Below are 16528 nucleotides of genomic sequence, written 5' to 3' on the forward strand. Positions count from 1 at the left end.
AATAAAAGCGCTCATTAAAATAAATTGCATTTAGCAGTCGCAAATAAAAAGTAAGAAATTTAAAATTAAATTTAAGCTCAGCTCGGCTTAAAATTGAATGATAACCGCAGTAGCTGAGCACGCAATTAATCAATAGCCGAAAGCCGATTTCGAGTTCAGTGAATTCTTCGCTGATTAGGTCGATTATTTTACACCTGGTTGGCTGCTTAATGCAAAATCGATGAGGAAGTTTTGCTTTAGAACGCGAATGGGTGAACGGTGAACAGTCTTTGTAATTAGGAAGTGCCAAAGAAAGTGCTCAGAGAATTAAATTGATGAACAATTATTATTTGTCACACTTAAACCTTTGTCTCTGTCCTTTCAGGATGTCTGCCTCAGCTGTTTTGGGTCTGCTGTTGGTGCTTGGAGCGCTCTGCCTGTGCCGTGCCGAGCTGTACACGGCCCTGGCCGAGATGGAGGAACTACTTGAGACTGAATCCGTATTAATAAGCAATCTAGAGGGCTATATTCGTGTGCAGGAAGATAAGCTGGCCTATTTAAAAAAGTGAGTACAAATATTTATTTTCAAAATGTTTTAAATGTAATGCTAACAAAGGTGAAGAGAAGTGTGTGTTAATATTTATAAGATTTGTCATTTCTATTTATAAATTATTATTTATTTATAAATATTTTGTCTCATGTGGATGCATTTTTCATCAGCACTGTTTACGCTTTTTGGAAATACTTTTCTTAGTCAGTGCTGCTGGAAACTACCTGGAGGCAGAACTATTGGAGTTTATAATGCCTCTTATGGCAGGTTTAGGACTTTTTCGTTTTTATTTTCCTATTAATTCGTCTTTTTTCTGATCGTTAAGAGCTTTGATTAAATGTTATGCTATCTATTTTTATTTGACATCAGTGGTTTTTTCGTTATACTTATAAGCAGAATATTTAAAGAGGCAGTTGAATATATTTTTATTAAATTTAGCTAAAAAGAGCTATTTCTTTGAAATTAACTGGAAACTTATTTTAGGTAAACAAAGTTAAAATTTTTAACAATAAATAAACAAAAACACAAAGAAAGTTTCTCTAATCAACTATTCTTTTGATTATCCTCAATATACTTGCATACTTCGCTTGCTGATCTAATCAGCTGATCAGGTCTAGCTTCTAAATATGTTGCAGCTACTTAATTAAAAAAAAGAGATTCCACTCCACTGAATACTTTATATTTGTCAACTTAAGCCCAATATATTCAAATGCATAGTATAAAATCAACTTTATTTAAAACTTTCATTCAGCCGGTTTAGTGTAATCGATCGAGAAATTTTGTTATTTTTTGCTACAAATTCTATTAAAGTTATAATAAATTATATTTGGAAAAGGTTAGGAAATTGATTTTAAGTAACATATTTAGAGACTAGATAAAGCCATTTAGTATAACTACTTAAAACCATATTTCCGTCATTTGACTTGCATAGAATTGTAACCAAATTTAGAGCACAAAACTATTGTTTATTGTTTAATGTGCATGCAAATGTAATTAATTAATTGAAATTGTTGTAGAGATTAATCTACGAGCACAAGATTTGTATAATGCCAGCATATAATCTGAAGTTGCGTCAAAATCGGCTGACTATGCTAAGTATAAAGCTGCCGGAGAAACTATTGCTGCAACAAAGTATGTTTAGTTTAGTGTTGTTGGGTGCAGGGTTCTTAAGAGTCAGGCTGGCATGACTTTATTGTTCTTGAGGCTTGTTTGCAAAAGAAGTTACCTGCTTCTAGATTCAAAAGTACTTTTTTTATCTATAATAAAATAAAATTTATTGATATCTAATCTGCCTATTACTGAGTGTGCTGAGGATCATATTTCATCCTCTGAGAATAATTCTTCAATGAAGTTTCCCAATCTTGCCATGGAAGACTTTCTTCTTAGTTTTTAGGGGAAAACATTGGGCATGAGTTTCGGTATCTACGTTTAATTTTTTCCTAAACCAGTTGAATTGCAGTGAAAAAAATAAAAGGTTTTTTAACACCTCACACTCCGCTGACATACCAAGAAAATATACATATATTCTACTAATTGGAGTAATAAATAATAACAGCATTTTTTGGATTTTCATTTCCTCAGCCAGTTTTAAGCTTAAGCCTTTGGCGCTTAAAGCGCTAAAGCGTATTAACACTCTTAATACTGCGACAGCTGACAAATGATGAGCGTTTAATCAAACGTTTATCTGAACATTTGTCTATTTGTTGATTCATTTTGCATAAATTTCGAGAAGGTTTTAATGCAAATGCGTCGCAATTAAGGCTCACAGCTGATGCCATGAGTGGGGCGGATGTCGCTCAGGTAGCGCCAAGTGGTAATTACTAAGACATTGTTGTAGTTGTAATTGTTGTTGTTGTTGTTGTTGCCACTATGTTTTGCCACGTGCGCGTCCCCTGGCAGCTGTGCAACGCAAAGATACATCTAGAGATACAAAGCAACCTATTTACAGATATATAAACACTATTTACACTACATATCAGTCGATGTACACATACAAGTATGTATAAAACTTTCCCCTGCCATGTGCCTATGTATTTACCTGTATATTTGAAGATATAGGCTGCTTATTTACCTTCTGCTGCTGCTCCTGCTCCTGCACATCCATGCACACAGGATATGGAAACTCGACGGATGCGGTAAGGCAACTCCCCTAATCAAATAATGCGACAGACAAGCAGGGGAGAACGAGAGAGCGAGCAAGGCAGTAGAGACGGGAGAGTCCGCAGAGACAGGACAGACAGGATCTAAGTGCCGCTCCTGCTTCTGCTACGTTGCCAGTCTTGCCAGTGTCATAACAAAAGGCAGTCAGCGCCAGACAAGATCTTCACAACAGCTGACAGCTGTTTCGCCTGCAACAACAACAACAACAACCAGAACCACAACAACAAGAACTCCAACAATAATACCAACTTTGTTATCCTTGTGCGCTGTCATTGCACTGCCAGGCAACGCAGGCTGTCCTGCTGGTTCTGCCACATCCACATTTTATGCCCTTTGTTTTCGCATGTGGCGCGTGCCGCTCTTCTCGCTGCCTGCTATCCTTAATTGAACCTTATCATACATTTTTCGCATTAAAACAAAGCATCGTCCTAGTAGCTACACTTCAGATTTTCATTCGACATTATATTATATCCACTATGCTGACCATCAGCTGCCGTCAACTTTTCTGCGCTTCATTTCCCATTTGCAGAAGTTCTGTTGAGTTGAAAACAAAAACTACACCGCAGTTGAGGAATTTCGAAAATTAAACCCACGCGATCCAAACACTCGTAAAACTCAAATTGATCTTTGAATTAAATAAGCTAATATTTGGTTGAAAATAGGTTTTCTCACTATCTGCGTTATTTGCGCCTATCGTTCCTATCTATATCCTATATGAAAATACCTAATTTTCTTAAGACATCTTCATAAGCAATGAAGTTAAGCTACAAAGGGAGAGAGAGAAAGAGAGTAATTTTTTCACTGATCGGCCCCATGACAGGTATACAAATAATGATGATATATACCAACAATAGTCCGGCTTCTGTTTTGACTTTCCATCAAAATATCGAAAATCGAATTAAATCGATTTTAAAAGTTGTAACTTTGCTTCTGTGGAATTTAAAGTCTTTCAAAATTTGCTCATAATTAGATGCATTTTTCACCACGTTTATTTCAATGTTTAATATATTTTAAAGCGTACATTTTATTGTTAAACAATCTATGCAAAGTTTTCACTTCTATGCTGCACTAATTAAAAAGACAGCACAACTGATAGAATTTAAGCCGAGCTGTTATCAATTCCGCTCAACAGCGATACTAATTACTATTATATTTACATACTAATTACTTTAATATTTTCTTCAGCAATATTTTCTTCGGAATTAATATAAAAGCAATTCTAAATTAATTTAATTTAGAATATTTGACTTTCCAATTTAAAAGTATTAATACTTGAAAAGCTATTATGAAAAAAGAAATTCTAATTCAACTTCGGAAGCGAAAACGTTTACAATTCAAATGAGAATAAAGTGACATCAATCGAATTATTTAATGACAAGCGTACTAATTTAAAAGTAACCCGTAATAATATTTGTAAAGCTATTATAGAGATTTCTAATTAATAAAAGCATAAATAAATTGAAATAAAGTCAACTCAAAATTGCAATAATTTTATAAAATCGAAAAGAGGCCTAATAGTTTGTAATAATGGTTAAGTGAAGTCTACAGGCCACTGATCGAAGCTCTCACAATCGAACTAATGAGCGACTCATTCCATTAAAGTCACCAAGGCTATATAGATATAGATATTACAATTCTCCCTACATACCCTTCTGGAATAGAGTATAAAAACGAATCGCTTCGAGCTGTAATAAATGGCTTCCAATTAGTCAGCCCTCCACTGGGGGTGCTCTTAAACTTCAGATTAAATGCAGCGAACTGGCAGCTAATGAGCATTTGAATGAAAGAACAGAGCCGAGTTAAGGATGAGAGTGCATTATAGTATGTCCCGGACCAATTTAACTTGTGCATTGTCCATGTTGGCCCAAGTCGACTGGCAACCCATGACCTACATATAAAGTGCCAACTAAAATTTTCATTATGATGCCCACATGATTCTGCGGCATATACTTGTATATACTTATACTATATGTATGTATATGTGTGTGTAGATATGATGGGTTATGTAGTACTTGTGGGAGATGGCGATGCACAAGTTATAAAAAATGTGTGGGCTTCGCCGCACATTGTCGGTTAGTTGAAGAAATTTATTAGTTGCTCTCGCTATTATTTATTAATAATTCAGGCTGCATTTCACAGTTCCCCCGCATTCTAAATAATACATTTTTTGCGCTTGCATTGAAATTTCATTGTAATTTAGAAAATATCTGCCATTGCATACACTTTGTTGCTTTGAAGTTAATTTGCAAAATATTTCAATTCCTGTCGATTGAAATCTTTAAAGCTAGATAGATCAGATCATTTTTAAAGCATCAATGAGGCTTTTGAATCATTGCATTAAAGCATTACTTTAGAGTCAGCTCATTTACAACATAATATAACCATTACTACAATCGATATTGGAATATGATTCCAGTTCATCGTCTATGTAAACATTTATTTTCATTAACTCTTCTAATTTTCAAAAAGATTTAAAAAAAACAAAAGCTCTTTCATTTGTTTATTATTATGGAAAACAAGTGGTTATTTAACTGTTGTAAAAAAAGAAAAAAAATTAATCGTTGGAAATATGCTATGATCAGACAGGCAACAAATTAGCACATAAATCCTAGTTTCTTAAGCTTTTATAGCAGAATATAAATTGTGGAGCGCCAAATTTTAGCCAAATCCTGTTAAGTTGCATATATCCTTCTTCAAGTTAACAGCTTACTGAAATATAGAGCTGGGCAGTAAAGTCTTTGGTTTCTGTTTCAGTTCTAATATTGTTTTTGTTTATTGTTCCTTTCCTTTTTATAGTATTTATTATAATATTTTTATAGTATTTTATAGTATTTATAGAACATTAATCACACAGAAAGATCTTCGTTAAGTAATTGATTCATTTGAGCTCTCAATTCCACTCACATGCACCTCAATTTTTGAACGACCCATTGCAGCATATTCGTGCTGAATTGCAATATTGTCCTTGTCCTTTAAGTGCAACGCCCACAGACACACACACACACACACAGCCGCCCACTCACCAACGAAATTTGATTTGATGTCCTTTTTCCAACTGTCAGCAGGAAAAGCAATTAAAGCCACAGACAAGGCAATGTTTGTGAAACGAATCGAATGGCAAAAAGAAAAGTTCATAAATATGCAGGCCAAACAGCAGCGGGTGGGGGGTCGGTGTCGGTCGGACCTTACACCTACACATACGCACACACACACACTCACACACGCACACATAGATATGTACACTGTGCGGGCCGCTTGACTCTCTGCCTCTCGATAAGCCGCCACATGGGTTGTTTGTCAGGCTCTATGAGCAAACAGACAGACAAAAGCCTGTAAGACAACCTAGAAATGTAACGGTCGCTTTTGCACTCAGGGGAGTTTCATATACATGTACAAGTATATATATAGTCAACCTTTATATATGCACATGTTATATGTGTATGTGTGTGTGGCTCTATTTAGCTGTTATGAGTTGGTAAATAAAAATTAAAAATGCTGATAAAGCAGGGGCAGCGAACGTTGACAGAGTTATTTCTGTTTTTGGGCCGGCTGCGTTTGCGCCGTGCCACGAAATTTTTATTTCAACCCCCATGCACAGAAGTAATGTGTATTGAGTGCTACACTGAGAGAATAAACTGAAGCACGATCGCACACTGTTTTCTTCATATTTATCAGCGCTTCTTCTAAGGTTCACTGTCTTGATTATGGGGAAGAATTTATCAAACTTGTTGAAAACAGAATTCGAAAACCTAAACATATCTTACTAAATTATACTTTTGTATTTAATTACCAATTTCCAAATTAATTACCATAATTTTCGTTGAAATGAACGTATAGTAGATACGTTCAAATATTTAGGCCGAATCAGAATAGTTTCGCAGGCTAAAGAATAAGTCAAATAGGTTAACAAAATTGTTCATAATTGTATATTTTTAGAGATTATTTAAGATACAATTCTAATTGAATTCAACAATTCTAATCTTAAATAGATATGTCTTAAATATTCTCGCTTGTTTTTAGAAGAATTCTATATAAATGTAGAATTTTATTTTAACACAAATTTACAATTAAAAAAAATGTAGAAGTCAACGTAGATAAACTTATATACTATAAGTACTTCAAATCTGTCTATGATAATAGATCATAGAAGAAAATTGAAGTTTTTTATATTTATGATAGAATTCTTGGTCATATTTATAGAATTTTCTTAATTTTAAAAGGAAGTAAAAACGATATTTTTTCAGATGAGAGCTGGAATAAAATATATTTTAAAATTTTTTGATTGGTTTTGAATAAATTTATTGTTTTGCCCGCCATATAACAAAACTATAATAGTGCTCTAAAGCAATATTTTTCACTGACAATTATGGTATAGTTGTAGTTCCAGAAACAAAGTTATGTTTTATTTTTGACATCTTTGTTGATGAATGACTAAATTTTAGACTATAGTTGTTTAGAATGCCTGCAAGAAGTCATGCATTTCTTTGCCTACGTTACATTTTTTGTTTTGAAAGTGTACTCCTCTTTTCTGTGAGTGTGCGGCCAGTGGCTGTGGCAGCAGCAGGAGCAGATGTTTGCAGCTAAAAACGGAACGCGCCAAAGCGCCGCTGCTGTTGCCGCTTCTGCCGGTGTGTGTGCGACTGCCTTTGCATTACGTTACGGGTGTCTTAAGCACAATTATTATATACATACACATACATAGTATGTGTGTGTGTGTGTGTGTAGTAAATAGTTAGAGGGGAGAAATGCCGCACGCGCGGCTACACTCGACTGACTGCGTCGGCAGAGGAAGTGAATAAAGGAACTAAGTCGAAGTGCGACTTTGAGCCGCAGAGCAAGTTCAGTTGAGTTGCAGTTGCCGCGTCGAGCAGATCGTACGGAAATAATCAAACTATATATATATTAGAGTGCAAGCAACTTTGCATAGACTGTACAGTGATCAGTGATCAGAATTGGAGACATAATATGTCCAAGCACAATTATACGAACCCGGCGTTCTGTCAGAACAGCGAGTTCTATCCGGTACCGTCGGCGGCGGGTCAGCAACAAAGCCAACAGCATGTGGAGTCCATTTATAATCGCAGTTTGCAGCTGAATTTTAATGGACAGACTGCAGCAGCAAACCGTAATCCGCGTGAGGGTCCGCTGCGCATGCAACGCAGCATGTCGACGCGTTCCTTCAATGCGCCCCAAGCAGCGCGCAAGCGCCCACAACATCAGCAGCAACAACAACCACAGAAGCAACATCAGCAGCAGGCACAGACATCAAGTGGTCGCTATGCGCTTGTGCCGCTGGAGGATTTGGCCAGTCAGGGCACTCTTAGCAATCGCTATGCCATAGTGCCCGGCGGAGCAGCCTTGGCTGCGGCCAAACGTTATGCCAAGTCGCAGGATAATTTGGATCGTTATGCCTCGCAACAGAACCTGCCCTACGATGAGGAGCCGCACTCTTTTCACGAAGTGCCCCAGCAGCCACAAAAGCAGCGCTACATGGCGCAGGAGGAGGAGGAGGAGGAGGAGGTGGATGAGTTGCAGTTCACCAGCCTGCCGCCGCAGCTAAATGTACAGAAGGCAGCGCCGAAGATTAAACACGCCTTCTCCAGCGATTTCGGCAGCAAGACATTCCTCATTGTGGACAAGAATAGCAATCAGCGCTATCAAATGGTGCCCACAGCCGAGAATGAAGAGCTGGTCGATGAGAATCAGGAGATCATTCAAATGCATAATGGACGAGCGCACCGTTATGCCGTAATCCCCACCGAGGGCGATGATGACGATGACGCCGACGATGACTTCGAGCCACAACAGGAGACCTGTCTGAGCCACACGGAGCTCAACCAGAGCCAGCATTTTAGCCAGCTGCGCACTTCGATGCGCACCTCAACACCACAGCAGGGCAATTCTCTGCTGCAGCTGCCCACGCAGTCGCAGACGCCGTTGAAAAACGCTGCGGCAGCCACCAGAGCGTTGCACGAACTGCTTGCCACGCCACGCAAAATGCAACCACCACCGCGTGCCGCTCTCTCCACACCCCGCAATGCCGCTCACCACGAGCAGCTGCAGCGCGAGCGTCGCCTGCAATTCTATCAGAGTCAGCAGCACATTAATTACGTGGCGAGTGTGGCGCCGGCGATGATGCCCGCTTTGCCCCAACGGCAGGCCAAGCTCTCGCCCCAGCGGCTGCACTACGAAACCGTTAGACCCGCACCCCCACCCCCAACCACAGCCCCAGCAATGGTCACAACCACAGCCCTAGCCGCACAACAAACAGACCGCACGATGGCCGTGATTAGTCCTCGTGTGGCTGGCGCCAAGTTGCAACCGCATCAGGAACTGGAACAGGACTGCAGTTTTCAGGGCAAATCATACAGCAACAAGAGCTACAACCACAACAACAACAACAACTCATATCCACAGAAACTGGCAAACGCCACTGTTACACTCGCTGTGGTCTCCCTGATGCTTGTCCTCGGCAGCACCATGAATGCCGGACTCATCATCTACATGATCGCACACGTAAGTAGCTAAAAAGCCATTAACTATTGCGGTAAATATGCCAGATTTCTTGTCACAATTGATAATTGGTAGGAAGTTTATTTCAATATCTGATCAAATAACAACACAATAGAAGTTCATGAACATAATTGTTTCAGCATAAGGACCCCTTAACTTTTGAAAGGTGTACGCCAATACTTTTCGATAAACCCACTTCTTTGATCAAAATCTAGTCAAACAGTTAGAATTCTAGTAGAATATAAGACATACTTGTAAATGGTAAAATTTTAAATTATTGCTCTAAAAAAGCGTAAAGGCCTTAAAAAATGTTCTTAACATACATAAGTATACTCGTATACACTAGTACTGTAGAGTTAAAAAAGAAAGGGTACAGAAAACAAAGGTATACTCGTACACACTAGTACTATAGAGATACAAAGAAAGGGTACAGAAGACATATGTATACTCTTACACACTAGTACTATAGAGATACAAAGATTCTTTTTTTATATAAGATTCAAGTAATAATCCAGGTATAACGTAAATATTTCATTTTCTTTAAAAACGAAATCAGAAAATAATAGGCTCAGTAGCTTCTTTTCATTTAGTATTATTTTTCTGGTAGAAAGATAGATATTTCTTCGATATATAAAATTAAATTAAAATTCTCTATTATTCCAATTCTTGTCAACAAATCTGGCAATGTACAAACCAATTTATAGACTCAACTTGTTAATTTCTTGTTCACTCTTTCCCCAACCACAGTTTGGAAAGTCCTTTTTTCTGCAGTTCGGTCTAGTGGCCTCCTTTTGTGGCATGGGACTGGGCTTTTTGGGATTCCGTTCACGGCAATGCGATTGGCTGCCCAATCGGAGCTACACCTCCGGCTACATACTGGTGACCATATTCTGCCTGTTAAAGTGCTGTGGCCTGCTGGTTATACTGGTGCTGGATCCCTTTCCCGGTCTGCCACTGCACGATGTCACCACAGGTGTTATCCTTGGGCTGTCCACCTTCACGATGTTCTTCATTGGACTGGGCGTCATCGGCAGCTTGTGGTGCTATCGACCGCCACCGGACAATCGCGTGAACGTCGTCTAATTGTTATTCCTAGTTATAGCTTATTTTTAGTGCTTAATTAGTTTTTAGCTGGCGAGCGGAAATATGCAACGAGCTAAGCGAACAACACACGGCTAAAAGACCAAAAACAAACAAAATAAAAACAAAAAACGAACACAACGTATTTCTAATTAGAAGTGTTCCAAAAGAGAATTCTTGCTGGAAAAAGAAGACTGTAAATAGCAAAATGCAAATAGGTTTAAAAATTAATACATAAGTCTAGGCTACACTAGATGGTATAAGTATTTTTACAAAAGTAATCTAATTTAGTTATAATATTATGATTTTTGAGAGATTGCGTAAAAATGTAAGTTCATTTTTCTTTGTTTTCTAATTAATATTTTTATGTATGTTTCTTTATTTTTACATTTTTGAAATTATATATCTTATTCCACCGCAGTACTACTGTTTCAAAACAAATAATAATGCATTTTGCATAAGGCGTTTCAAATTAATTTCGTTACATTGTAAAATGATAAATGGATAAATAATTAACAATAAATAAATAATAACATTTCAATCTGTTTTTCGTTGAAAGCTACAAAAAGAAAATGATTTCTGATTTTTGCTCAATATTAATAAATTTTACGTTGGAAATTTTAATAAATAATAATAATGAATATTCCTTAAAAACTGAATCCTTTTAGAACTTTTATTCAAAATTAACAATGTTGTGATAAAAATAACGTACAAATGTAATTACAATCCAATTGGAAAAATACATTAGTAATGATTCAAATATTAGTAACATTCGTAATTATTGTGTTCTTACGTGTATTTTAAAATGTTTAAATGTTTGAAATCATTGCAGAAATATTTAAAAAAATTTCTATGCTGCAAAAAGAATAACTTTAAAAGGAAACTATGAGAAGTCTAATAATTAGTTTAAAAGGAAACTATGAGAAGTCTAATAATTAATTTAAAAGGTCCAATTGGGGTTTTTCAAAAAATTAATTTATTTGAAAGCAAGATGGTTGCAAAATACAACAATGAACTAAAAACTTGAGTCCACTTCTACATTTTCATATTGCAGTAAAATATTAGAGACAACTAAATATCTTCAGCAGTTGCATATCTGCTCACATTTCAAACTAACAGCTTAAAGCTAAATATGTACATAATATATAATACAATATATATATATTACTGCTTCTGTTCTTATCTATGCCATTTAGTGCATTTATGCATAAGTGTGCGACACTTAAGCTAAGATAAATACTTAAAAAGAAACATGAAAATAAAGACACGAACCGAGCACTCTCCTGTGTGTGTTGTTTTAAAACTATTCTTGCTAAACTATTTGAAGTTGTCCCAACTACGAAGTACACTTATCTGACTAAACTCAATATGCAAACACTTGTTCGTCTTATCTCTTCCCCTCCCTCCGGCACACAGCAAAATGGATGAATACCAAAGAGAGCATGCCGATGCGGCCAGCGACATCACCGCCTACGTATCCAATCCCATTAATGCCTACTTGCTGACCAAACGACTGACCACCGATTGGCGGCAGGTGGAGAATCTCATGGAGCACGATGTGGGCACAGGTAAGTGTCGATGTGTGTGTGTGTGTGTGCAACATGAATCAGGCTAATGGCCCGTATATTGCGCAGACTTTTTGCAGAACCTGACGCAATACCGGAACGTGTTGAAGTTTCCCTCCGACGAGGATTTAAATGGCGCGGCTGTGGCGCTCTTGCGCCTGCAGGACACTTACCAGCTCGAAACAGCGAGTGTGGCACGCGGACAGCTCAATGGTATCCAGTACAGGTATGCTAATTGATATTGTTCATGGAAATTACAGCACGGGCTGTAATGCATTTTCCGACTTGCAGCACGGCCATGTCCTCGGACGACTGCTTTGAACTGGGCCGACAATCGTATGTGAATCGAGACTATTACCATACCGTTCTTTGGATGAACGAGGCCATGGAACGCATGTTGGAGGAGGCACACAATCAGACACAGAGCTTCACTCGGGCCGAGGTGCTCGAGTATTTGGCCTTCTCCACCTACAAACAGGGTGAGTTGCAACAACAAAAGCATCAGCGCACAAAAAAAAACCCAACTCCAATTCTATGCAAAAGTTTCTGAAGGGCCATTTTGTTTCTCAGCTGCATGTTCTTTTGGGTTGTCAGGAAAAAGTTTGCGTTTATTTCAGTTTTTAATTCAATTACGTTGGCTATTTAAATATTCTTGATGACTGTGGCCATCAGCATAGCTAGAGGGTATTCAGAATATAGTCTCTTTTGTTTCGTCTTCTTTTGATGTCAAAATGAAAAAGTTTATTAGAAATTTCAAAAATGTTACAAGCTTTTTAAAGTATTAAGTTATATGTCCGTCACTTACTCCTTCTTTGCAGAATTTTTAACTTTATTCATGTTTTTTCTCTACAAAATTAAAGCAAGAGCGTTGCAGAAAGTTGTTTAAGCAATAGGTAAACATACTTGTAGTTCTCCGATTTTCAGATTGTCTTGAGCTGAACTTTATACATACATTACTAAAAACTCTAGATATTTCGTGTTGAATGGTTTGGGAAATCTCTGCAAAAATCCGTCAGATGCTACAGAACATAGAGGGTTTACACTTTTCGCACTTCCCCGCCAAGTCAGCAACAGCGGACTAACGACCCATTAGTCCAACAGACTCGACAGAGTTGCGAACTGTCTGTCTGTTTCGTATTTTCATATTTTCTTGGTTTTGCATTTTTAGTAAATAAGTTACATAACTTATTTGAAACAACATTTGCGTCAACTCATTTTTTAAATTTTTAACACCCGTTTGACTCATAAACTTAGATTTAACTCAGCAAAATGTGATATTCGACAAATGCAACTTTAAATTTGACCCTAATGGGCATTTCTATTGTTTTGTTGTTTTTGATAATGTGTGTGTATACTTGTGTTTTAACAATAAATTAAATTTAAAATTAATAATATACACATGAGAAATGTAAAATATATTTGATGCAGAATATTGAGAAAAACTATAAGGTTTATATTCCAATGGTTGTTTTTAAGTGGTAAAATATCTATCTTAGTGTTTTTAATCAAATATCTTGATATCTAATATCAAATTTTTGTGGAAAAGATAATTAATTTTCGGACCAAATATTGGGAGAAACCGATTTCATAATCAGAATTAATGAGACATTTTTAAACTCTCCACTGTTCCTAGTATTAAATTAAAATTTTATAGTTTGCGTAATGGTATCAGCTGTTTTGATTTGTTTGCCTTCTCTGACATGTTTAATTAATTCATTAAATTAAATTAATTTAATTTATTATTATTGAAGAAATCGAGATTTGTCTGTGTTCCTACTATACATAAGATATAAAGATGTTAAAATATCAAAAACACAAAAAAAAAGAATGCCTACATTTTGAAAACATGTTTTTTCAGACATGTTGATGGAATTGCCTTCTAATTTTTTTAGCAGGCTATAATTTAATATCTGTTAAATCCTGCAGTTATTCTATAGTCTATACTGCAAACACTTCAAATTCTAAGCAAAAACTGGCAATAATTTCTTGTACAACCCCATGAATGTACCTAGCTCGGAGCTCTTGCCGTTGAATTTTCCTGCCATTTTCCTGCACTTTTGCATTCTCACAAGTTAACAACAACTTGTTGTTATGGGTGGTGCTGCTCGTTTATGTCTGAGCTGCAGTTAAGTAGAGTTGACTTTGTTGTCATGGTCGTCACACTAGCTGGGCATTTGGTTCCTGGAAATTGCTTTTAGCCTTTGTTCTGCTGTTCTCCTGTGCACTTGCAAGTAAAGGCGCTTAGTGTTAAGTGCGAAATATGTTGCCCGGTGTTGTGCTTTAACGCCTCACTGACTCACAGTCACGTACCTTTAAGGGCAGCTTGGCTGCATGAGGCCACAGTCACAGTCACAGCCACAGTCACGAACAAATTTGCCATCGTTCCCAGTGAGGTTTATTAATGTCCTACATTGCGTGGGCAGTAACTCAGACCCCGACCTACTCGTATACGGTGGGATATGTTGGAGCTTAACGTGCCAGTAGCGTTTCGTAGACACCCATAAAAAGTTTGCATTTCTCCTTCGCGCGCTGCCAAAAGAGCCAAAGAGTTGCCAGCACATGTTTAACAGCATGTTTTGCCACTTTTTGCGCTTGTTACCGACCCCAGCCTGCCTTGTCGTGACAGGCAGCCAAGTCTAATGGGGGCAAGCGGAAATACCGCCATATTGCGCTAAGGTTGCCAGCAACAGCACAAATGTGGCCCGGGGCAGACATTTCGTCTATTCGCCGGTACACGCACATGTGTTTGAAAACTGCTATTGGCATTAAAGGACGAATTTAAGACCAGTACTCGTATATAACGAAGGTCACATTCAATGCAAAATATTTGCTTAAAACAGCCACATAAATTCAAGTTGAATGAAGGGCACGAAGATGCAACAATTTAAATTGACAAATTATAAAGTTGAAGTTGCAAATATATAGCTGGGACTAGCTCAGGGGGCTCAATATGAATGAATAAATATGTATATACAAATATATTTTATATGAGTAAGACAAGGCCCAAAGGTCCGGGCCGCCAACTTTGTCGGCTACAAAAGTTTCCACAGAAAATAAACAAAAACACAGGCAAGACATTTATAGAAGTTGTTGGCAAAAAGGGCAAGAAAATATATTGCGGTTTCCCTTTTCTCCTTTTTCTTTTTTTGCAACAAGTTTCAAGCGAGAAATTCACTTACAATTTGCAGCTAGCGCTTGATCCCTGCCAGCATAGCGCAGAGAATTTTCTAGACTCTGGACAATGCCTGTCCGCTCCTATTATGCTCAACAAAAATAAAAAGCTGCCTTAAAAGAGTTCATTATTTCTTGTTTATTGCGACGTTATCTCTTATACATACTCATTATAATGGCAATTTTCGTAATTGGACATATTTATTTTTATATTTGATATCAAATAAAAATGAAGCTGCAACAAAACGTTTGCAGCTTCAAACGAATATAATAAGTTGTAGAACCTATGAATAGTCGTTTCTCTTCCGTAAGCCGTTGCCCTTTTTAAAGCATTTCATAAGTTAGCTAAAAATGGTTTGCTGGGTTATGGATAGTGCAAGAAAAGTGTAGCATACTTTTGGGCTGTAATTAATTTTCCGCAACCAAAAAAATCACTTGGCCAAGGTTTTACAATTATTTGTGTTTTGTCTGCTTCATCAAAAAAAAAAAAAAAAAAAAATAGGAAATGTGGAAAGCGCGTTGACCATGACAAACGAGCTGCTCCAGCTGCTGCCCAATCATGAGCGTGCGAATGGCAATAAGAAGTTCTACGAGAAGGAAATCGCGCATATGCAGGAGCTGAAGAAAATGAAAGGTGACGATGGCACCGACGAAATACCCGTGTCCGATTTGGTAAGTCAACAAAGACGGTTGTGATATAAGTATAAATCGATTGGTGTCTTGGCAGCCGGTGAATAAAAGAGATCCTGCCGTCTTCGATATGACGGAGCGCAAGGCATACGAAATGCTTTGTAGGGGAGAGTTGAAACCCAAGCCTGCAGATTTGCGACCACTACGCTGTCGCTACGTTAACAACAATGTGCCATTCCTTCGCTTGGGGCCTCTAAAGCTGGAAGAGGCGTATATGGATCCCTATATTGTGATCTATCACGATGCCATGTACGACAGTGAGATCGAGGTGATCAAACGCATGGCTCGTCCGCGTTTCCGACGCGCCACCGTGCAGAATTCTGTGACTGGGGAACTGGAAACGGCCAATTATCGGATCAGTAAGTCGGCGTGGCTAAAGACTGAGGAGCATCGTGTCATTGGCACTGTGGTGCAGCGCACGGCCGATATGACGGGTCTCGACATGGACTCGGCCGAAGAGCTGCAGGTGGTTAACTATGGCATTGGTGGGCACTACGAGCCGCACTTTGATTTTGCGAGGGTAAGTTGCTTGGACTCTGTGGACTCCTAACTAGATTCAAATTTATGTTTTTCCAATTTGCAGCGTGAGGAAAAGCGTGCCTTTGAAGGTCTAAATCTGGGCAATCGCATTGCCACAATGCTATTCTATGTAAGTATAAATAAGTATAGAATTTTATTTGGTTAACTAAATGGCAACTGTTTGTATTTTCCAGATGAGCGATGTAGAGCAGGGCGGTGCGACTGTATTTACCTCGTTACGGGCAGCACTTGTGCCAAAAAAGGGCACGGCAGGTAATGATGATAATATAAATTCGGAGTT

The 16528-nt window shown here is 37.8% G+C and overlaps 2 protein-coding genes across 2 annotated transcripts in view; both read left to right on the plus strand.

Moving 5' to 3' along the window:
* The window catches only part of LOC115620579 (prolyl 4-hydroxylase subunit alpha-1), a 30953-nt gene that overhangs the window by 13772 nt on the left and 653 nt on the right, over nt 1-16528 (plus strand). The window contains exons 2-9 of the mRNA XM_030513879.1: nt 365-544; nt 11699-11850; nt 11917-12073; nt 12139-12326; nt 15521-15690; nt 15746-16228; nt 16292-16357; nt 16422-16500. Of these exons, the coding sequence (XP_030369739.1) occupies nt 366-544; nt 11699-11850; nt 11917-12073; nt 12139-12326; nt 15521-15690; nt 15746-16228; nt 16292-16357; nt 16422-16500 (1474 nt within the window). The 5' untranslated portion in view covers nt 365. The remainder of the gene's footprint in view (nt 1-364; nt 545-11698; nt 11851-11916; nt 12074-12138; nt 12327-15520; nt 15691-15745; nt 16229-16291; nt 16358-16421; nt 16501-16528) is intronic.
* LOC115620578 lies at nt 7522-10285 on the plus strand. The gene is made up of 3 exons (XM_030513878.1): nt 7522-8149; nt 8204-9205; nt 9950-10285. Exons 1-3 carry the CDS (start codon nt 7655-7657, stop codon nt 10283-10285), a joined length of 1833 nt encoding a protein of 610 aa, XP_030369738.1. The 5' UTR covers nt 7522-7654.

The sequence above is a fragment of the Scaptodrosophila lebanonensis genome, unplaced genomic scaffold (genome assembly GCF_003285725.1).
Source record: "Scaptodrosophila lebanonensis strain 11010-0011.00,11010-0021.00 unplaced genomic scaffold, SlebRS2 tig00000024-arrow-pilon, whole genome shotgun sequence".
Lineage (NCBI taxonomy): Eukaryota > Metazoa > Arthropoda > Insecta > Diptera > Drosophilidae > Scaptodrosophila > Scaptodrosophila lebanonensis.